At 44.8% G+C, this 22,317-nt stretch overlaps 2 protein-coding genes across 4 annotated transcripts in view; one reads left to right on the top strand and one right to left on the bottom strand.

The window, feature by feature from the left end:
* LOC115250160 (uncharacterized) lies at nucleotides 1–2,937 on the bottom strand. 3 transcript variants are annotated; one of them, XM_029837548.1, is made up of 4 exons: nucleotides 2,711–2,937; nucleotides 1,639–1,697; nucleotides 909–995; nucleotides 1–270 (listed from the first exon to the last, which is right to left on the bottom strand). In XM_029837548.1, the coding sequence occupies exons 1-4, from the start codon at nucleotides 2,908–2,910 to the stop codon at nucleotides 263–265; spliced, it is 354 nt and encodes a 117-aa protein (XP_029693408.1). In that variant the 5' UTR covers nucleotides 2,911–2,937; the 3' UTR covers nucleotides 1–262. The 3 variants fall into 3 exon arrangements, with proteins under 3 accessions (XP_029693408.1, XP_029693406.1, XP_029693407.1); XM_029837546.1 differs by having other exon boundaries at nucleotides 1–995; XM_029837547.1 differs by lacking the exon at nucleotides 2,711–2,937 and having other exon boundaries at nucleotides 1–995; nucleotides 1,639–2,675.
* The window catches only part of arhgef28a (Rho guanine nucleotide exchange factor (GEF) 28a), a 25,862-nt gene continuing 6,345 nt past the window's right edge, over nucleotides 2,801–22,317 (top strand). The window contains exons 1-33 of the mRNA XM_011604673.2: nucleotides 2,801–3,008; nucleotides 3,968–4,015; nucleotides 7,267–7,411; nucleotides 7,498–7,866; nucleotides 9,511–9,688; nucleotides 10,110–10,299; nucleotides 10,462–10,525; nucleotides 11,423–11,469; nucleotides 11,581–11,659; nucleotides 13,755–13,870; nucleotides 13,959–14,230; nucleotides 14,299–14,479; nucleotides 14,559–14,670; nucleotides 15,203–15,289; nucleotides 15,836–15,878; nucleotides 16,526–16,627; nucleotides 16,986–17,109; nucleotides 17,664–17,799; nucleotides 18,008–18,063; nucleotides 18,172–18,232; nucleotides 18,303–18,435; nucleotides 18,524–18,639; nucleotides 18,768–18,908; nucleotides 18,979–19,229; nucleotides 19,324–19,449; nucleotides 19,550–19,667; nucleotides 19,778–20,032; nucleotides 20,117–20,193; nucleotides 20,279–20,457; nucleotides 20,682–20,773; nucleotides 20,858–21,043; nucleotides 21,373–21,602; nucleotides 22,016–22,063. Of these exons, the coding sequence (XP_011602975.2) occupies nucleotides 3,983–4,015; nucleotides 7,267–7,411; nucleotides 7,498–7,866; nucleotides 9,511–9,688; nucleotides 10,110–10,299; nucleotides 10,462–10,525; nucleotides 11,423–11,469; nucleotides 11,581–11,659; nucleotides 13,755–13,870; nucleotides 13,959–14,230; nucleotides 14,299–14,479; nucleotides 14,559–14,670; nucleotides 15,203–15,289; nucleotides 15,836–15,878; nucleotides 16,526–16,627; nucleotides 16,986–17,109; nucleotides 17,664–17,799; nucleotides 18,008–18,063; nucleotides 18,172–18,232; nucleotides 18,303–18,435; nucleotides 18,524–18,639; nucleotides 18,768–18,908; nucleotides 18,979–19,229; nucleotides 19,324–19,449; nucleotides 19,550–19,667; nucleotides 19,778–20,032; nucleotides 20,117–20,193; nucleotides 20,279–20,457; nucleotides 20,682–20,773; nucleotides 20,858–21,043; nucleotides 21,373–21,602; nucleotides 22,016–22,063 (4,347 nt within the window). The 5' untranslated portion in view covers nucleotides 2,801–3,008; nucleotides 3,968–3,982. The remainder of the gene's footprint in view (nucleotides 3,009–3,967; nucleotides 4,016–7,266; nucleotides 7,412–7,497; nucleotides 7,867–9,510; nucleotides 9,689–10,109; nucleotides 10,300–10,461; nucleotides 10,526–11,422; nucleotides 11,470–11,580; nucleotides 11,660–13,754; nucleotides 13,871–13,958; nucleotides 14,231–14,298; nucleotides 14,480–14,558; nucleotides 14,671–15,202; nucleotides 15,290–15,835; nucleotides 15,879–16,525; nucleotides 16,628–16,985; nucleotides 17,110–17,663; nucleotides 17,800–18,007; nucleotides 18,064–18,171; nucleotides 18,233–18,302; nucleotides 18,436–18,523; nucleotides 18,640–18,767; nucleotides 18,909–18,978; nucleotides 19,230–19,323; nucleotides 19,450–19,549; nucleotides 19,668–19,777; nucleotides 20,033–20,116; nucleotides 20,194–20,278; nucleotides 20,458–20,681; nucleotides 20,774–20,857; nucleotides 21,044–21,372; nucleotides 21,603–22,015; nucleotides 22,064–22,317) is intronic.

Raw genomic sequence — 22,317 nt, forward strand, 5'->3', positions numbered from 1 at the left:
TCCACTTATTTAACTAAAACATTCTATGACACATAATGAAACTCTTACATCTAAATATAATGGCATCATCATATATCACAAGATGATTTTTACCTTTAAAATACAGATGTATTGAGGTGAAGTTCACCACATCTGTGATGAGCAGTAAAGTCAGTCTGAATCACTCTCAGGAGACCACCTCGGCCTCTTGGCAGCCTCCTCATCACTGCTTTCTTCTCTGACTCTTCTGGTGGAAGAACCGATGCCAGAAGTTGAGGGATTTTCAGAGGCCTCGGGGAAAGAAGAAAAGAAGCAACTAAAACTGAACTCCTCAGAAGAAGTTTCCACTGGGAGTGGCCCAATGTTTTCAACAGAGCTCACAAGCTCAGTGGCATTAAAGTAAGAGCTTTCCACCCCATCATCATCCATATATTCTAAATAATCATAATGGCCATAAAGGACATCATAAGGATTGTCATGAAAACCAGGGTAAGGAGGAGCATGTGGCAAAGCATAAGGATCAACTGAGGGGAAAGCACGAAAGTAAGGATGAGCAAAAGGATCAGACGCAGCATAGGGAACACCAAAGGGTAAAGCATAGGGAAAGAGATGTGCAAACTGTGTGTAAAAACCAGCTGAAGTGAATGCATAATGATTCGCATAAAGAAACTCATAATACAAACCAGCATAAGGATCTCCAAAGGGCAGAGGATACGCATATGGATTAAGGGGTGGGACAGCGTAGGTTTCATGGTAGGGAGCATAGTTGTAAACAGGAAATGAAAGAGCATGACCTTGTTGCCATTCCACCCCATTGTACACTGGAAGCTGCTGGGCTGTAGGAGTGGGGGGTCTGGGAGGTTCTTCCCCCTCACTTTCACCATTACCTGTGGGAGGCTCAACCTCGACCTGCTGAGGAGCATACATACCATTCTCCTGGTTACCAGGGGGAGCTGGATTACTGGAGGACCTCTCTTCCTCAGAGCACTCGGTGTTCAGTGGCCAAAAAGAAACACCTGATGATGAACTAAAATTATTACAACAAATTTTTATTGGGAAAAAGGAAATAGCCTCCACCCTTAGGTCTGTCTGTAATTCCAAGTCTGTTGCTAGGGTTTAAAACGTATTTGTGTGTCAGATCCAATTAGGATAATGGGTCTAAATGAGGAGGACTCAAAGTTCGTCTGGTTTCTGGGGAACTTTATTTCTAGCTTCAAATAGGGTGGGAGAGTTCAAGTTTACTGTAGGGTTCATCACGTGCTGAGCAGTGTACCTGATTTATTTTAACTTGAATAGTTTCAGCACTGCAAATGCTAGTATGCTCTTCACAACACCTTGTTTTTTAAAATTGTAAAACTTAAAAATCTTTAGTAAATTGTCAGTGGAAAACATGTCAAATGATCTCATCCAGACTCTATCCCAATAAAGTGCCATTTAAATTTTAAAAAAGTCATACCCTAACTAACTCATTAATAATTTCACCTATTGTGTCTTTTACCACAGTTTATTATATCAAAGAAGTCTACATAGAGACCATCACATTGTTCTAAAATTTCTTTTTCTCTCTTCTCATTCACAATTTTGTTTACATTTTTTGTTATAGAGAGAGCCTAAAAAAAATTATTGTTGTAAAGACATTTAAAAATATGCTTTTCTTACCTGCTATGTGAACAATCCACTGTCTGAATCTAGCCAGCAGCTGCTCCAACACACTGGGTCTATTAAAAGCCATTTTAGCATCAAAGTTTTGAAACTATACTTTTTCTTTTTCCCCCTTCAGCTCAGTTAGTCAGTTGCCTGTAGAATATTTCACTTTTCTTCAAAACTCACTTGTGTGATTGTGAGCAGCGGCTCAACGTCACGATGGACAAACGTCAGCACGTTTATTTGACACTGTTGTTACTGACACATGTTTCAGGTCGTCCTTAAGGAGGTTAACTTTTGTCTGTTTGTTTGCCGGAAGCATCATTTTCACTTTGAAGAAGTTTACCATATCCAATTTAACTTCTTATTTTTTAAAAATCTGCAATTTTCTCCTTCCTGTCTCGCACGGCGTGACTCAAAATGGATTAATCGCACAAACTGTATTGTTGCATTATGGCCACCAGATGTCGCCACTCTTTAAAAATACAGCACAGCCGTTTTTTTTTTAATTTCCAAAAAATTACTTGAAATAATACTTTACGCTTGCCACTAAATAAGGTTATTGGTGATCTGCTGCTCCTGAACAAAATTGTATTTCATAGACCAAAAATCCTACTTAATGTGCAGATAGCCGGTGAATTTCATATAGTATAGTTCAATTCAATTGTTCAATTTAAAAAAAAAAAAAAAAACTTTACTTCTCCCCTTGGGACAATTGAAGGAAATTGATGTTCTCCATTCGATTTTTTATCATTACTTTTCTACAATACATAAAACCTGTTGTACCTTCTTACTGTAAACTGGATTGGTAACTGATTATTTTAACTAGTGAGAGTTAAAACCACAACTTCAGTTCCTTGTAGGAGCACATTTTATACAATTCCGTTTTGTAAAGCCGTATAATGAGCACCGATTTAATGATAACCTCTAAAGTCCCAGTGACTCCATATCTTGGCTGTGATTAAACATATTTAGAGGTCTAAACTGACAAGAGAACACCAGCTATAGTATATAGAAGCCAAGCGATATGAAAAATAGAAAAGAACAGCGATAACAGAAGCCTGCATGTTTAAATGCTGCTGCCTACCTGGGAGGCTGCAGCCCTGCAGGCCGGGCTGTGGTGGTGCGTTTGAGGGGGGCTGGAACTATCGGAGCTGCCCGCAGAGACCAGCAACAACTGAGGCGACACCTGCAAACAAACCAGTTGTGCTGTGGACCGGGCGGAGAGAGATGCCTCCGACGTACAGAATGATATGGAATGATAGTACGGGAAGAGTTTAGGATCATTTTACGAGCAAGAGAGAAACTTTTTTGTTAAAAAAAAAAAAAAAAGAGTCGCGGATTTTCCAGCGAGGCATCGAAACGAGAGCTGAGGCAGACAACAGGTAATGAGAAGCCGATTCATTTTCCATTTAAAAATTTAAAATAGCCTCGACAAGTGAGTTAGAATGTGAAAATGGCTCGTAACGGCGATTTGTTGCCTTAAAATATTTAGAACTCTTTTTATCTATAACATACCGATAATAGTGTAAAAACTGTAAAACTGTATTTCCAGGTACAAATACATGCACATTAAAGTGTATATAGGCTGTGAAGAGTCACTTTATCATGCAACACTCCCAATTGCAGCTTATCATGTGAGAGGAATTAGATTATTCAGTCACTGAAGACAACGGGATCAACGTGCTTGTGACTGAAAATATTTGCATCACATACTGTCTGATGTCAAAAGACGTTTCCCTGATGTTTTCTGACAGCGTGCGTTCTCTCCTTGCATGTAATCCCTTTTCTCACGCTCTGTTCATGGCCACAGGCCAGGTCAGGTTCCTTATTCACAACCAGAGGCTAAAGGAGGACAGTGGCTGACAAAAAAGAATCTTGTTCAGACTGGAGCTAAACAGGATTTAAAGTTCATCCAGCCCAACCCTGGACTGAATTCACATTAAGCCCCAAAACTCAAAGCCTCCCAAAATATTCGGACGGCAAGGTGCAACCTGCCAGTCTGGGTCAGTGATCATTCCAGTTGTTCGTATCATGCGTGAACCTTCTATAGTTTCACTTTACAACAGAGGCGCTTCATTTAACAGGATTAAATCCAGAAACAGACACCCAGGCCTGTGGCATTGCTCTCCTTTCTAAACCTCTCCCGAACATGATATTACAGAACATGTGATAATGGATTTACTGAGACAAACAGTTCAGGTTTTAGTCTGGAGGTCAATAAGAAAGGATACACTGTAAATCTGGGTATGGCCATATCTTGTGAGAGCGGTGTGGATCCTTGACACCTTGCATTTATTTTACAAGCATTTTATAGGTGGCTAACATGAATACTTCTCCCCAGGTGGATGGAGAGAAAATGGAGTTGGACAGAAGAGAGGTTCCTCTGTATGTAAGTGCATCTGTGTTTTTCGTCTGGGATATTTGGTGGAATACTTGAACTCTAGGGAGAGGTCCCACGCTCGCAGACCCTCATTCTCTTTCCAACACTGCCATCTGTCCTCCCAGCACTCCTCTCCTGGAGTAGTGAGCCTTGTGTTGCACATGAAACTCAAGCCAGGAGGGCTCGGGTCTCTGGGGAATCCGGTCGGCACACAGCCCAGCTCGCTATGACTTTGTACGTTGCGAGAGCTACCATAGCGAACGCGCTCTCTCTGCATCATCACTAGTGTGTGTGTGTGTGCGTGTGTGCGTGTGTGTGTGTGTGTGTGTGTGTGTGTGTGTGTGTGTGTGTGTGTGTGCGCAAAGCCTGGGTGGGCCACTCTTTGAAGCATAGCCAGATTACTGGTAAGCATTGTGTATGTGTGCCCGCGTATGCGCATTTTGCTGCGTCACCAGTTTTCAGAGAGAGCTGGGGGGGGGGGGTTGTCTGAAACCCAAAGCGTGCGAATCATTACGGGCACTGTAGCACTAAAGCACACAACTCTCCATTAAGAGGAAGTGGAGTCTCCACCCTCCAAGGTCACAGCTGAGCGGGAGCGACTCTCGCCCCTGAATGAGATCCAGATTTCAATGCTGGGCTTTGTGTGGGCAAGCCCCAACACAGTGCCGTCATATAAAGAGTGTTTTTGCTAACACCCTCAGTAAACTGTTTTGGTGCACCTCCACACGCACAGTTGTGCAGTTTGTTCCACAGCAGGAACTGTGGGTCCAACTCAATGGATAAATGGTGGCATTGAATTGTGAGAAAAATGTGTTTGGGGAGCTTTGACTGGGCTTCAGAGCATTACCAGTTATACATACTGGTATTTAGGTGTGAGTAAAATTGACAGGCCTGTGGGGAACAGCCAATAATATTCAATATTGTTGAAATTTCTCCTGCCGGCTAATCAGTTTTTACATCACCTTCTCCAATGTCTGTGTCTTCAAAAAAGAAATGAACTGGAGTTCTTATCGCTTTACCCCTACAAGTAACAAGTTACAGGAAACCTGTACAAAATCAGGACATTCTTGTTGGATTATGTAATGTTTTGTCCTGGCAGCTGGCATTTGAAGAGAGGTTCATGGCCTCTGTCCAGGTACTGACAGTACGTTTAGGCTGGTTATAAGTATTTTATTTGTATGGTTGATTAAATCAGAGGCATGTGGCTCAGCCTAGCCTGAGAAAAGGCCTGCAGCACATTTTTAACGCCCTCACTGAGATACTGGCACATGGACTTCATCTTTTAGCATATCTGAACTACAGTTTTCATTTTTTATGGGATTTTCTACATGTTTTGTGACCAAATTGTTGTACAAATTTTATAAATAAAAGGTAAACACAATACAATAAGTTACAATAAGTGCAGCTCAATGTGATAAAACTATACGTGATTATGACTGTAGGTCTTCTTTATTAGTTGTTACCCAGTTTGTGTTTGCAATAAAGCGCGGCGTATCTGCGCTGACGTCAGCCTCCCTTCCAACCAAGGCAACCGACTGTTACTGGAAGCTGTTTTTGTTGTTGCACGGGCGGCGTTTTTGCCCTCCTGACGTCACCCACGTGTTGCACTCAAGAGATCACAGCAAAGAGCTCTAAAGCTGACGACGGCCGGTTTCCTGGAGACCACATGCAACAGATCTGATGTTGTTTTCCCCCATCTGAGTGGAGGAAAACATAGGAAGGCTTTTCAAAATAATCTCCTGGCCCGCCCTTGGATTTGTTATTGCTTACTATCAGTTACTATTTTATCACATTAAAACTTCCAAACTAAAACCTTTTAGATCATAAAGCTCCTCCCATTGGAGCCACATGGATATGCCCGTATATTTTCCATCATTATCATATTGAGTTTGACCTGAAAACTACCCACATGTGAGGCACGAGATGGAACCACAAGGTGTTGAATATTTCATTGTTATTGGAGCAGCTTGTGTCACGATAATGCTCCGCGCTAAAGACCATAGATCACCGCGGTTCGATGTCTTCACCATCTGCCAGCCTCCCCGGGTCCACCTCCCTGAGGCACGGCAGATACAGTTAGGATCATAGAAAGTCTGTTTGATTGAATTGCCCCCGTGTAAACTAATATTGTTTCGCCCTCCTTTGAAGAAAGAAGAGACGAGTTTTCTGCTGTGAGAAAAAGCATAAAAACATGTGGACGGCCGTGCTGTGTTATGAGTTATCCTGTTTCCACTGAGCCTTGTCAGAGATCCAGAAAGGATGCACAAATCATAGCGGGACACTTTGATATTGATATTCGGTGTCAGTGATAACAGAAGAACGGTTAAAGTGATCCTGCTGTCCAGCTGACAAACTTCAGGACCTGACAGAGTCGCTGAGTATCAGCCAAAATGTCGCTAACGTAAATAATAGACTCCAGAGGTGAGGCGGACTCTCACATTTGAAGTGACACTAACAGCCGAAAATGTGAAAATAACATTGTCCTTTATCACCTTGCGCATTTACATTTTGTGGCTGTGTTAGAGCCATTTTGGGGGACTTTGACCCACTCGGCCAGCTGCTTTTTGTCATTGTGGAAATTTCTGCTTTTCGTCTCGAACCCACAGTCATCCCAAGCTGTCAAATACCAAAATCTTACCCTCTTGACTGTCCAAACATTGAAGATTTAATAAAAGACCTCCTGAAAAACACAGGAACTCTCATTCTGACAGAGCATTTTTTTGCCATGTAACTGCTTTAACAGCTTTTTAAATCTGGATCTATTTTTCTGAACCCAGAGTAGCATCATGTTGTACCTTGAATGCTGGAAATGACTCATTTTGTCAATTCTATCAGGGTAATGGAGGTGAAAGGTCATTAATCTGTGGCATATGTTAGGGAGGCAGTGAGATTAATGCTCAGTCCTGTTCCTTTGATTCTGTAGGCCCCCAAAACCCCTCAAAACTGATTCAAGGAAAACAAAAGTTAAGGTTATTGCACAAACATGCAGCTCCAAACATGCAGCTCTAAACATGCAGCTCCAAACATGCAGCTCTAAACATGCAGCTCCAAACATGCAGCTCCAAACATGCAGCTCCAAACATGCAGCTCCAAACATGCAGCTCCAAACATGCAGCTCCAAACATGCTGTCCCTCAAGATCAACCTTCTGAACCACCTCTTCTTTAGAGCCCAGCTTGTAAAGAAAGACAAAAGTGCATGAAGGTATTACATTTATGGATTAAGTGCAATAAAAGCATAAATGGATGGTTTTTTCCTCAGGGGCAGGTGGAGGCCAGTGTAAGTTTGGAAACCGTCGCGCCTGAAGCTGCAGAGTTTTACGTTGTCGTCCGAGGCTCCACGCTTACACATGTAACGACTGCAAAGAGAGACACGGACGGTCTGAGCCTCCGCTTTACAGTTCCTGGTATGCTGACTTCCGATAGCTTCAATATCCTCTTTTCTTCTCATCATTTCTCTGTGTTCCATCATGAATTTCTGTCCCTCCTACAGGCCATGCCCTCAGTGAAGTCGCTGCCGTCACATCCTACTATTACTCGCAGGAGCAGGTCCAGCTGTGCCAGGGGGAAACATCTCTGGAATACCGCAGGGATGTTGCCCAGGAGGTCGCCGAGTGTTTGAGTGCAGCCAGGGAGCAGCTCGGCCCTCGGAGCTACTGGGAAGCCCTGAAGAGATTTTCCACGTCGACAGCCGGGGAGGCGCTCGGCACTGGCAGATTCGGCTGCAGCGAGGTGGATGCACAGCTCGGTTCAAGTGCTGAAGCTGAGCTCAGGCATCTGGATGAGAAGATCACGTATGCTGTGGCCAACCTGGATTACCCTCGGCAGTGGAAAAACACCGACAGTCGTCCAAGAGAGGAAGGTAATGAAACAGGAAGTGAGAGCGTAGCTCATGAACTGCGGTCGTGCAAGGTTTCATTTGCCAGAGGTAATTCTGTTCCAGGCTGAGCCTGTTATTGATGTTTTCTGAGAAGTTAATATTGAATTCTAAGGACCCCATGTTAAACAGCAGTACTGTGCCTTTCAAAACAAGAAACCGTAGAATCAAAAACACAACGGGGTCGTTAAAAAAAAAAATGCAGGAAAAGGAAGGAAATCTTTTTATGACAGAAAATAAAAAAGGTGGAACAAAATGAAACAGAGGAAATATAAAAATCCAATAGGTTTGTTTTAATTCCCCGTATGATTAGACACCTCTCCCATCAAGTACTTGAAAACAAAATCAAATGCCAATCAAAATACCTTCAGCTTTATTCATGAAGGCCCAACCTGAAAATAACAATGATGGCAAAACTAACTTTGTGCACCATCACCTCATAGAAATTCAGGTGAACCAACTACAGAATTCAACAATAGTAATGTCACAGCAGTTTTTTTGAAACTATGCAGGAGATCTGAGTGTTCTGCTCTGTTGTCACATGATGTTCTGGATCAGCCAGCCGGGCATGTTCCAGTGAAGCAGCAATTACTGCCATTACTCCTCCTCAGTCAGATTAGCCCTGTCTTGCAGACCTCTGTGCTGTCTCGACCCTGCTCTGCCCGGCTATCGCTCCGGCTCCTTCACACCACAGCTGTGTCAGAGTTTCTTTTGGCGTCTTGACTCAGATTTTATGATTTATGGTGTTTCATTAATTTAAAGTGGCTGAGGCTGTTTTCATTGTAAGGAATTAGGGGTAAAGCACCAAGGGTATTAGTTTATGCTGAAAAGTATCTCATTTTGGATTAAATAATGGTGTTCGAGCAAAATTCCAGACAGTTTTTTTTTCATGTAGAACAGATAGTAGAAGGAAATAAAACCGGACACACACGAGAGCCTGCAGCAAAAGTGCAGCCCTGATTTGCTCTTAGTGTGTTCCCTTAAAAGATACAGTATGTGTTTATGCAAATGTCCATGCAAACGGGATCCCTCAGCGCAGCTTTTTTAGTGAGTTGACAATGAAATTGTTGTTTGTTGCGCGTTTTGCAGCATCGAGTCCTCCCAGACGGTCGAAAATAGGTCGCAATTAATGGGCCCATTGTGGAGGAGATGGCCCGCTTCGCTTCTTCTCATGGCTCAGCAACAATTTTGGGGTTAAGGGGAAAAGATAGGAATTCCTCGGCGCGTGTTTCCCAGGTTTGGACGATAACGCCGTGGCAACCGTCTGCTCCGAACAGCACTCGCAGTCTTTCTCCCTGTTTTCACCAAACAGCTCAAGTACCGTACGTGGAACTTGTGCCAAATCTGGAGAGCATCATTTGGGTCTGCAACAGATCTGCGCTTTGGCAGCAGCTCTGCAAAACATCCAGTTTTTCAAGGTGCTAAAAGTTTTATTTTCGCTTCCGTCCTAGCGTAACTAGGAGCCTTTCATTCCTCCGTTACTGCTGTGTGCGACTTCCTCACATTCCGTACATGGTACAGTACAGTATGTGACAGACGAGCTGTCTCAGCTTTAAGGCTAACACATAATATTGTCTGCACATTCAACCCCCCCCACTCAGCTTTATTACCCCTGTGTGTTTTACATAGCCGCTGATCTTCAGGCTAAAGAATCCCTGCTTCACCTGGCGGTGTGTTTACGGTGGTCCTATCTTTCCCGTTACCTGGTTCATCAGACGGGAGGTCGAACACGGCGGAGCTCACCCGATGAGGAGGGAGGCGGGTCCCCGCTGCTGCCTCAGGGGGACGGACAGAAAGTTCTGTTCAGGTTCCTGATTGCAAAATGTTCTGTTTCTGCCACCCAAGCTGCCTTATATGAGAGGTTTATGGGCTTATTGTCGAGGATTTGACATATTTAAGGAAGAAAATTTACATTTTGGCCTTTTTACTTGTGCAGTGAACTGATTTTTTTTTTTAAAAACCTGGTAGAAATTAGATTTGAGGTGATTAATACACTATTAGCGACTGAAAGATTTAAGGAGGAAAAAATGATTATATTGTTGAAATATTGTTCCTCAAGAAAAAATTCAAAATTCCACAAACTGAGCCTGGGAACCTCTCAGTTGAGACAATACATTCCAGTGATGTAACACCGACAGTCCATGATGAGTCAGAGAAAATAATAATGAGCTGCATGCTTCACTTCTCATAAACTCAGTTCTGCTCTGTCCTGCCGCTCTTACCTCCAGTCCTCCAGACTCCGCAGTCGGACCTCTTCCTGGTGTTTGGCACGTCTGGTCCGATAGCTCCAGTGTGCTGACGTTTTGTCCCAAGGCTGACTCCCTGACCCTGACCGTGAGGGAACCGCTCGGCAGCTGCCCGCAGGAGGCCATCATGGTCCTACGAGACAGACTGGGAGACCAGGATGTCCTCAAACAGGTGACAGCGAACAGAGACAGAAATGAAAGATTGTAATGTAATATGTAATATTGATCAGAATACTGTTTAAATAGTAATTAAGGATGTGCAGTCATAACACTGTGTTAACATTTTTATAATCTTTTAGTTGTTTGCTGGTTATTAACCATCTTATTGTTCCAGATATGTGTGCTCAAAGCGCTCCCAGACGGGAAAAGCAATGATGATATCTTCCAGATAAACAAAGGTAGGAGGACTTCTTACATAACTCCTCTGAAAAAACAATTTTGCTTATTAAAATGTGTCCGACAGCAGAGCTTTTGTGGTCAGCCTGCATGGAAACCACTGATTTGTGATTTACCTGCAAGTATCGACCGCATGTATTATAGGCGGTCACGTTAAGACACCCGCTGTCACACAGATGTATACTGGTTGTGAAACATCCGTGCACTGGCACACATGCACGCGCGGCTGCTGAGGAGCAGCTTTGCATTGCAGATTTTCCTTTTTGTTTCATGTCATTGTAAGTAGACTGTGGGCTGAAGACGCTGATGGACGGATTGCTCAGTCGGGACAGTAATTATCAGTCGCAGCCTTTGTCTCGCCTGCACACACGCTCGGCTGGAGTGTTGCTCGTCTCTGTGCAGCGACATGTGACGCACACTTTACTCTAGAGAGGTGGAAAAAGAAAACAGCACTTGTACAAACATTTGCACGGCCAGACCTCCGTCTCTAATGACCTCAAGGGGACGAGGAGAGGCCAAAAAAACAGCACATGAGTTTCATGCGCTGCTCAGAGCTCAGAGAAAGGCGGGCCGGGGGGCCGATTTAATTTGCGCGCAGCCTGGTATGCCACGCTTTCGGTAACCACGGAGATGGCACATGGCGGTATCGACTCCTGAAGCGAAAGCAGGAAGTGTTCTGCCCTATCGACCTTAACCTTGTCCCGACTTAGGCGGCTGTCCATTAATCTTGAAATAACAGCCCGGCGGTGGGCAGGGAGGGCGCGCTCTTCCTCCGGAGCCTCGGCCAGGTTTCCATTGCTGGAGCAAAGAGTCATATCCAGAAGTCCTGGCTTCTTTTGTACAGAGGTGTAGGCTGTGCCATGCATCAACGGCTGTTTGAGTTTTGTCGTTTTACGCAGGAATCGCGAGGGAGCTCCAGGCAGACGAGCAGGCGCTGTTGGACAGCGTGAGTATGCAAATGCAGAGGACACCGAGTCCACTGTTTTTGATTTCATTGAGGCAGAAAGCGAGTTTTTACATGCTTTCCTTAATGCAGTTGTGCTTTCTTTCTTCTAAGGTTTTTGAGGAACAGCTTGTTCTGTCTTTGGACGAGGATGAGGACGATGGTGATATAACAGATTACTCCTCGGTATCTGGTGAGTCTTTCACTCCAGCGCGCATCTATAATAAGTATACTAAGTTGAAGATTGATGCCAGTTGAATGATGTATTAGCTTGGCGAGTACAGTGGCGCGTCATTCAGAGCAAAAATCTTTGTCTAACCACAGTGTTCTGGGTTCTGTTACTGGTTAGGAGGGTTGTAACAGAGGACCTGATGTTCTGCTGTCAGCGGGATGTCAGATGCTGGTGTGGCTTTTGTGTTTTGCTTGGTGATTAACAGGGAGCTCTGCAGCTTACATGACGAGGCAGTCGTCCATAAAAGCACACACAAAACCACATCTGTGGCCGTACTGCAGAGCAGGGTGTGGGACCGATGCCTGATAAGCTGGTTGTGGTGCTGGCCCAACCAGATGTTTGAGTCATCTCATAAAATTCATTTTGTACTTTGCTTTAATTGAGTCTCTCCTGTTTGCGCTATTGAGACATGAGGTTATGAGTCCAGCAATCTGCCCTGTCACTGGGACAAAGACAGGAATGGGGTCAGGCCGATCCCCTGTCTCCCCCTCTCCTCCCAGCTAACTGTCCATTCCCATATTCCCCCCATGTGAGGCTCTGTTCCTGAAGTAAAAGGGTGAATTTTAGGGTGAATCGTCCTCAGAAACACAGGTTTTTACAAGCTGAACTCGCACAAACGCTTACTGGCCGGTAAAAACTTTGACAAGAGTGCTGAAATTGTTCCGCCGTTGTCATAGCGACTGTGTGAATGGTCATTTCTTGTGGGTCTGTTGTGGAAGACTGAGGATTTGTCATAAAGGCGACAGGGACTTCGGTGCTGCTAAATAAATTCCCCTGTTGCCCTCATCCTCTCCCTCACCGCTGATGAATCATTTTCCAGCAATTAGAACACTTCACAGCTGCCGTGGTGGAAACTCGACAATGAGAATGACAGCTATTCACAGCTCTGTTGAAATCAAACAAAAGGAGTTCCACAAGGTTCAGTGCTTGGTTCTCTGCAGCCAATATAATGGACGGGTAAAACCCATCTTGATGCAATAATACACACTTCCACATAGCACTTTAACTTTTTTAACATCTAGCTATTTAAACCCTTCAGCATGCCTTTGGCAAAGTGCAATATTTACACAATCATTCTGAAACTCACACTTCAATTTCATGTCGGAATCATTGCAACAGAACTGAAATCACTTTGTAGCAAACTAAAAAAAAAAAAGTATATATATCTCTATATTTTTTCTTTTTTTGTGATATAAATACTGCAATATTAACTCTTAAAATGGAATGTTCTTTTAAAACTCTCATTTCAAACTAAGCAAACAGACAAAGGAAGCTAAATAAAAGCACTGAATTGAAGTAGAATGTAGGAAGCGTGCCTTGTAAGTTAGTGCTCCGCGTTAATGGCTTCCCTGTGTGAGAGCAGAGAGGAATTTCCTCTCTGCTGCTCAGGATTTCCCTTGCATGAGTGCAGGCCCTGCTGCTCCAGACATCAAAATGTGGGTGGAACGTGCAGAAAGCAGTTAAAATGCCTTCTGATCAGGAGAGGTCAGTTTCCAGGTTACTGTCGGATATTTTTATCAACACCTCTGTGAATACGCAGCCATGCCAGCAGGGCTACATGTGCATCTATAGTCCAGCTCTATATTGAAATGATTAACCCAATGTTAATAAAAAATGAAGGTAGATCATTGATTAAACTATGGAGGCACAAATATACCTAAAAAACAGTCTTGGCTCAGTGTCACTGACGCACGATTCAACACAAGTCAATAAACTGCCTCTTTTCAGCCGATAGACCACCTGCCAGTAACGCCGATTTGTCAAACCTTTAAAGGTCACACCTCTCCGTTTTCCTTTCTTCCCCCAAAGCCATGACATTTACGCTCAAAAGTATAAACGCGGGAATCGCGGTGCCGTGGTCCCAAATTACTGGGATCATCAGGAAGATAACGCTTAAAGCTGACATCACAGATATCAGATTCTCAGATGTGGACGGGTTTCGCCATCAACTGTGTGCAGAATATGAAGCATCATTCTGAAACGTCCACCCTGTTAGAGAGTCGGAGCTACACTAAAGGTCCTGCTGTCCTGGGACGTTGTTGTATTACCTCTGCAGTAAATGGACACCGCATGCAGTCCCGCGGAGTCCAACCCCACATCCTCCAGTGTCCCGCAGACTCTCGACCTTGTGCGACCACCAGCGACCACGCCACCTGCGGAGAGGAGAACCAGGTCACACAGCAAGAATTACATCGGAACTGCATATGTCTTCATATATTTTTAAACATTTTTAAATGTATTTCTTCATGTCCCCCCTTAGGTGGACGATGCTGACAGCCAGTGCAGCATCAGTGGTGTGACTGTGGACAGCACGGAGACAGAAGGTGTGATAATGGACGCTGTGGACACGGAAGATCTCCTGCTGGTCAACGACACTCCTCTGCATCACTTGGAAGATTCCCACCCTCCTTCAGCACCCTGTACCCCCCCGCTCTCGCCGGCTAACCGGGCCCTAGCCAGGCTGCATCACTCAGCCTCCTCTGAGTGCAACAGTCTGAGAGGAAGTCCTCCCCCGGACAGTTGTGACCTCAGGTGTGAAAGGATTTCTCTATTTTTAATATGTGTACGCTTCTGTGTTCAAATGGTATTTTCTTCTCCAGTCCCAGTTCAGTTGCCCTGGAGATGGACAGCGAGGACGAAATCTCTGAAACAAAGTCTCCCATTTCCTTGTTTTCGTGTGATGGGCGGCGTGAGGACAGTATGGACTCGTGCCATCCTTCCCCTGACCTCGCTTTCCCTCCCAGCCAATCGGCCGTGTCAGCATGTGAAAGCGGCGCAAAAGTAAAATGCCGCGTCAGCCTTTCATCAAACACCTCGGCAGGCATTGCAAGCCCTAATTCTTTGTATTTACCACCTCTAGGAAGAGGCTGACCAAGGAATGAGGCTGCGTTCATATTCCTATTCTTCTGCCAAAATCGGCGTGCATCCTGCTCGGCTAGCCCAGGAGAGCCGCGGCTCAGACAACAGCGCCGGTCAGTAACAGGGAGTTGTTGCTCGCACTTTGGAATCTAACACCAGCTAACATCACACGTCTGTTGTGTTACCACCCGGGGTGTTTTTGCACTAATGGAACACCGTCAAGAAATATGTGCAGGAAAGTACAAGTTAGTTTTTTTTAGCCAAGAAGAAGCTCAATCCTGAAATGATCTACTCAGACTTGTAGCTTAATTGTAGCTTAATTGCTAAACTCCACACAGTTTTGACCAACTCCAAAGTGCATTGAGGACAGAACTCAAACGCACGATCGGGCCTGAGCGTCGAGGTTGTCAAATTCTACTTAATTTTGAAAGGATTTTTCACTATTACGAACAGTTGGTTTATCCCTTTTTATTCCTTTTGAGGTATTCTGGTGATTTCTCTTGAATTACTACTTTAGGAATCCTGCAGGAACCAAGCTTGTACACAGATATTAATGGCGCCTCTTTGTAGCCTACTGAAGGCGGCAATAGTTCCCACCGTCTGTAGTTGATGCATGAGAAGCCTTCTGTCCACTGTGCCCTGTAGATGCTGCTCTCCACAGTGTCAACCACAGCCGATCTCTCCTTCAGGCCCTCTCTCTGTCTAAATCTCTGTCCCTGCTCCACCCCGGTAGTAAGTACTGAACACCCGCAGCCGACATAACTGCGCTGAGCCCCAGCATAGCCAGCATGCCACTGCCAGCATCAGTGCTTCTGTGTGTGCGCTCAGCCAGAGAAGGCTTATGTTTGACAAGTGATCCAACTTAAAAGACCAAAAATATTCGAAAGACGGACTCGCACGCTACTGATGATTATGCTGAACTGCTGTGTTCGTGCTTTAGCTGTGGGAAACGCTGTGAGCATCGTGGCAAAGACTAAAATGCAGATAGATAAAACTTGTGGAACACAGAAAGACACGTATGAAAGGTGACACTGGAGAGTCACCTAAGGAATCCACGGCACTTCAGTCCCATTAGCATGTGCTTGCATGTGTGTATGGCTTACATGATCACGTTGCCCCGTTTGATACTCTGCTGGTATGTGCACACCGTCTGCATGTTTTAGTATGTGTTTTCTATTCGTGCATGTTGTTTTTAAGAAATATTAATTCGGCTTGGCTCTGTGTAGTTTGCCAGGATTTGATTGAAATTGTTAATCAACTTTTACTTGATGTTTGCAGAGCAAAGACCATCAACGATATCAGAGCAGTCACATGACAAAAGGTATTCATTTCACTTTCAAATGACTTAACACTATAAATTTTTCTGCTCTTTGGCCTATTTGTATTAAGGATTCAGCCTGCCTTGATGAACCGTCTTATACTGGTGTTTGCTTTTAATTGTTATACAAATGCAATGATAATGACTGTCACACATGGGGTACAGTTATAACCTGGTTGCCTGGTGACGGTGCGAAATTATTCTTTTGTGAGGCTCAATTGTTCTCAGGAAGCAGAAATGTTATAATGCTCATTCTTTCTCGATTTCTGTCCTTGTTTTTGAGCAGATTTGCTTTTTGCAATGCAAAATAAAGTGTATCTAAAAGGTACAGGCACACTTCTAATGCCAATTAACCACAGAACATAACTGTGTGGGTTTTAATACTGTATTTTTCACTAAGGAGAAGACGTTGCAAGAATACTTTAAAGGAAATTGTTTTTTTCCTTTCTGCTAGATCATCCATAAACCCTAACACCTCTCCCTACTGGGAGAACGCGGAAATAACATTATAAAGCCAATGATTTTTTTTCTTCTTCGGTTTTTTGTTGAACTACTGTAATACCAGGGGAACGCCCTTTACGCCCAACATATCTCATTTGGCAGCTCTCCATCAGCATGTGTGTGTATGTCTGTGTGTATGTTTGTTACAGGGAGATTATGTTCCGTAAGCGAGCTCAGTCTGCTGACGATGAGGGCAGCATGGAGCTGCCAGAATCCCTCCAACATCTCACTCTGTCTGAGTTCCTTAAAGAGTATGTGGGATCAGGTTGAATGTGAACATCTTTAACCACACTAACTCCAAAACTTACAGCACGGCCTGATAGACCATCATCTGCTCTCCTGCACCGTGGCTCGTATTGCATGCATCCAGTATCTACTAATGAAACATTTAATTCACATTACAGCACAGAGTTGCAGCGTGTCCTTTGTCACTTTTTAATGACTAACAAGTTCTGTTTCTTTACTGTGTTTTTGTTTTCTCCTTTAGAGCAGACCTAAAAGAAAGTCACAAACGATGTCACGTTATCAGCTAACACTAAAATAATGTTTATACAATAAACACGAAACTGAGTACCAACAAAGGGCAATGACACGCTCCTCTTCTTGCAGGATCGAAGAGGAGGACTCAGACAAGTACAACATCCCGGCAAAAGTGGAGTCCGAAAAATACCGCGTGATTCGCACCTTCAGTTTTCTCAAAAGCCGAATGTCCAGCACACGGAACAAGAGCAAGGTAGGAATGCTCACGCAAACAGCCATATAAGGAACCATCCTGTAGGTGCGACTGATGCATTTTCCCATTTTTGGTCGATGGAAATATTTATGGTGTTACACGTCCAGGCATGCGGGGTCTTGACCCAGGCATGGAATATGTGAGTCTCCCTGCTCGCTGTGAGACACAAGCAGGAAATGTTTCTGGAAATATCTCAAGGTCGGGGTGACAAACCAAACACGGTGTCCAGTCGCTTTCCTTTTAATGATTAATCCCGTGTTTTGAAGTCAGCAGAGACTGGAAGCCCTTCCCTGACCTGCATCTGTTGTTTATGCTGTGCTCCATTTCCTTGGCAGTCTTTTCTCTTTTTTTTTGGCTGTTTTTGGAAGGAAAAAAAAGGAACAAGTCCTCGCAGGCTTGTGCACTCGTCCCCGCGCATGTTGACAGGGATCCTCCTCATTTGTATACAGGAAAATATGTATTAAGAGCCTCACATGCTGCACAACTGCAGTTACTGCTTTAGCCTCTAAATGACCTCTGAGTTTACGCCCATGTATCTGTCTTGGTTTTCCAAGGGGAAGGGGAAAGAGCGGGAAGCCAAAGAGAGGCAGCAGAATGGACATCGGTTCTCGGCTGGCTCCTGTTTGGGTCCCACCATATGTGTGGTGTGTGACAAGCCAGCCTCTGGAAAAGACCTGCTGCATTGCTCAAGTTAGTAATGATGCAACCACCTAATATTTGAGACATTTCTGTGTTTAAATGAACTCTCTTATGCAAACATAACATTCTATATTATATACATTTAAGTTCCAGTATACCTTTATGTGCTTAACAAGGATTTATTTCAATGATTAACTTTTATCCGCGTCACAAATCCTCATCGCCATCATTAATATTTGGGACATATCTCGTCTCCCAGGCTGCACTGCAATCGTCCACAAGTGCTGTAAAGACTCTCTTCCACCCTGCATGAAAGTGCGTATTGCTTCCATTAGTGGGGTGAAATCTGTTTTTTGACCTGGGCACCCTCCTGTGTCAGGTGTTCAGAAACTCACCTGCAAATCTGTCATTTGTCCTACTTAGAAACTTCAGGATAAGTGTGCAGCGACTGTGGCGAAGAGCCGGACAGCATCGCTCCCTCAGAGTGAGTTTACGGCATGAAATATTGCACCCGCCTGTGGATGTGGTTGGACGGTCTCTTTGCTGTCCCGCAGACTTCACAGTGAGAGACAACTCTCCTCAGCGTGCCATTCCTACCGACTCTCTCCCCACCGTGAGCCCCAAAGAGAGGAAAGACCCGATGACCAATTCCAGTTCGGCCACTGGAGGGTTCTCGCACAGCGACAGGTCACAAAGCTCTCCCACTTTATGATGGCACTGGGATAAACAGATCCCACTGCTAACACTGGTCCTCCATGTTTCCTCTCTGCTGCAGTCGACTCAGCGAGAGTCCAGAGACGGAGCCGGATGCTCCCAAAGTTAGCAGCCGCTCAGAGGAGCGACTGCTGACCCCGGTGTCCTCCGTCCCTGCTGAGTCTTTCTTTGGAGACGGTGTGTAATTTACTCAGAGCAGAACCACAACACAGCTTTAAAGATGCCTGACAACGAAGAGCAGGCTGCGACATGTTCCCATGAAAGCGAACCTTGGCCTCAAATGTGTTTTCTCCTCGTCTCTGTAGAAACTGTAGACGCGTGTATCAACAGAGACATGTCGATGGATGCTGTTGATTATGAAGCCGAGTCATGGAGCCTCACAGTAGAGCACAAGTTCTGCAAGACACAGGACAAGCGAGCTGTCAAGAGGCAGGATGTTATCTACGGTGAGCAGATAGCAAACAGATCATGTCACGTACTCTTATATGCATCTAACTGTCTGCGCGCTTGTTGCAGAGCTGATGCAGACGGAGCTTCACCACCTGCAGACTTTACACATCATGGCCGAGGTTTTCCGACGGGGGATGAAGGAGGAGGTGCAGCTGGACACGGAGGCAGTGGAGCGGGTCTTCCCCTGTCTGGACCAGCTGCTGGTCTTCCATCACGCCTTCTTCGCCGCAATGAAGGAGCGGCGACACAACTCGGCCCAGCCGCCGGGACACGGGAACTACCTCATTCAACGGATAGGAGACGTCCTGCTCCAACAGGTAACCAATGGTTCCTGTTGGAGTAATATCTGTCCCCCATCGGCTAGTCTTAGTAACACTTGTGTGTGTGTGTGTGTGTGTGTGTTTTCTGTAGTTCTCAGAGGAGAATCAAGAGAAAATGAAGCAGGTTTATGGAGAATTCTGCAGCCGTCACAATGAAGCAGTCAGCTTTTTTAAAGAGCTCCAGCAGCACAACAAGAGATTTCAGAACTTCATTAAGGTGCCTAAACTCTTTTAGAGGAGCGTGCAGACATTCAAAGATTATATGGGAGAGTTGGAATAGTGAAGTAGCTGGTGCTGAACTTTAAATGTCTTTCAAGCAACAAGGTACAAATTCCCTGGTGAGGCGCAGAGAGATCCCAGAATGCATCTTGTTGGTAACCCAAAGAATAACTAAGTACCCAGTTCTTCTGGAGAGGATCCTGCAGTATACAGAAGGTCAGTGCTCTGCTGCCCTCTGCTGGCTGGTGGCTCACATATTGGTGAATTTGTGCACTCATGCATTAGGTTGACAATATTTAAATAAAATGTCTTGTGTTCCCATGCAGAGGAGACAGAGGAGCACGCCGACCTCTCCAAAGCACTGGCTCAGATTCGGGAGGTGATCGCAGCCGTGGATCTCAGCGTCAGCGAATACGAGCGCCATCAGAGGTTACAGGAGGTGTGGAACCGCATGGAGAACCGCAGCGTGGCCAAGCTGAAAAACGGCTACACCTTCCGCAAGCAGGACATGATGGGACCGGGTCAGATGCTCAAACATCAGGGCCTGCTGCTGTGGAAGACGGCCACTGGTCGGCTTAAGGGTGAGAAAAATGGCTGGTTTGTTGTTGTGTGATCAATATATCAGTTCTTTCAGCACATTCTCTTGCACATCATCATCTCCACAGATGTGCTGGCACTGCTGCTCACAGATTCACTCATCTTCCTGCAAGAGAAAGACCAGAGATATACATTTGCGACTGTGGTACGCGCACAGCTCAAACCATCATCGGTTTCTGTGGTTGTCTTACTGTCTCTTATTGTTCCGCTGGCTCTTTACCTTTGTACAGGATCAGAAGCCTCCGGTCATTGCCCTGCAGAAGTTAATAGTACGAGAAGTAGCAAATGAAGAGAGAGGCCTGTTTTTAATCAGCGCCTCAGCTGCAGGGCCGGAAATGTACGAGGTGCACACGTCATCCAAAGAGGAGAGAAACGCCTGGATGAGGCTTATACGAGAGGCGGTGGAGAGGTGAGAACTGGATTGTAGATGAACATGGATGCAAATGTCATTTTGGTGTGTTTTTGGTTCTTGGCATCTTTATTCACACCACTAGATGTCACTATTATGCACACTCTGGATCTTCAACACGTTTACTGCTCATTTCAGTCTCTGGCTCAGCTAGATGTAAATGAAACAAGCCTGATGGTTGCCAACATTAAAGTATGATTTCAATCTGGCTGTCTGCTGTTCAGCTGTCCGGAGGAAGAGGAAGAATACACAAGTGAATCTGAAGAGGAGAAACGGGCTGCGGAGGCTCGAGTTCAGAAGATCCAAAAGTTACAGGGTATCTAGTGACACCGATCACCTTTAGAGTGAATTTAAGCTCCTGCTAAGTATTTTGTATGAACCCGCTGATCTTTTCCACCAGACAACTTGATCAGCCGGGACCAGCTGATCTGCTCCAGCCTGGAAGAGAAGCTGCAGGTCTTCGCGACGCTCTCTGCCCTGAGTGGGAGGACAGACGCTTTGCCCATGGACCCGCGACTGCTGGTCCAGCCTCACTCAGAGGACGTGCCCCAGGCTGCCGTGTTGTTGGCTGCAGCTCTGCAAGAGGGTGAGACTTTTGACATCCCCTGTGCTGAAGCAAATACCGACACACAACACAGCTGGTTTGCTTTTTGATTACCGACAGTGCAGAACAAGAAAAAAAAGACTTTCCTCTAAATCTGCCCAAAGTGCTTATTAGCAATCAGCTATAGTACTCATGCAACCACGCCTGTTGAAATGTAATCCTATAAAAAAAATATAATTCCTTTAATGTTTACATATAAGGAGAGGCGCTAACATTGCGCTAACATTGCGCTAACATTGCGCTTATATCAATGTTACATTATGGTCCTATTGTTCCTACTTGTAATTTTCTTACTATCTTCTGGATTCCAGCTAAGAACCTGAAAGCTATGCTGTCTTCTCCGGCCTGTTCCACACCCTCCAGCCTCACCCCAGACTCGGACACCGACTCAGAGTTTCCCAGCAGTCTCGTTGCGCTGATGCAGACCTCCTCCGACTCCGAGACGTCACCTGAAAGCACAGAGGCTGGTGAAGGGAGCGAGTTGCATACTCTCCACCCACCCCTGCTTCAAAAAACGGATGCCAAGAATGTTGACTTAAAGGTATTTAGTAGTTTCTGGCCTGTTGCAATTAAAGTGTGATCTTATAATGATCAGATGTCAATAAAACAGTTGTGTGGCATGGGTTTCAATAATTCAGTGCAGCAGAAACCATTCATTACCCTGAAACCAGCCTTTGCTGAACTCTCAGATAAATGACGTTAACAAGAGAGAATAACAGACTTTATTAACTGCAGCGTGTTTTTAGCAGTAAACTGTAACCTATGCCACCATGTAACCACACGAGGGCGCACTTGTCGCTTGAATGTAAGGCAGCGCAACACGTTCAAATAAATTACACTGTGAATTTTACTAATTATTTGGTGGAACAGTTGCGCAGTCTCACTAATTTCTACAAAACTTAACAATACCCGTTTGCCTATCTCTATATTATTGTTGATTTCTTTCTTTAATAGGTCGTACAAAGTGTCCAAAATCTGACCCAGTTACTGTACAGTTTGCAGGTGAGTGTCTTTTGTTTCTGCATTTACACATGTGCAACAGACCCAGGCTCGGTTAGAATGAAGGCTTTAACGTGCACATTCACACACTCAGCAGCCCAAGCTGTTTTAAGCTAAAAACTGTGAAACAAGCTGTGTTTTCTGCTGAGAGACAAAGTTGGCTGCTTTTGGCTCGCACAAACGCGCATACATAAATAAGCACACACAATTCAATGATATAAAAATGTAAATTTGGGTGAGAAAATTTGCATTTGCAT

Source organism: Takifugu rubripes, chromosome 6, assembly GCF_901000725.2.
Source record: "Takifugu rubripes chromosome 6, fTakRub1.2, whole genome shotgun sequence".
In the NCBI taxonomy this organism is placed as follows: domain Eukaryota; kingdom Metazoa; phylum Chordata; class Actinopteri; order Tetraodontiformes; family Tetraodontidae; genus Takifugu; species Takifugu rubripes.

What these genes read in the sequence shown, in the direction of transcription:
- LOC115250160 (XM_029837546.1), bottom strand. Translation starts at nt 2,910, where the DNA reads ATGATCCTAAACTCTTCCCGTACTATCATTCCATATCATTCTGTACGT. An exon ending in GCAGGGCTGCAGCCTCCCAG is followed by an intron (nt 1,698 to 2,710) that starts GTAGGCAGCAGC and finishes GGCTTTTAATAG; the next exon opens with ACCCAGTGTGTTGGAGCAGC. An exon ending in GTGGATTGTTCACATAGCAG is followed by an intron (nt 996 to 1,638) that starts GTAAGAAAAGCA and finishes GTTCATCATCAG; the next exon opens with GTGTTTCTTTTTGGCCACTG.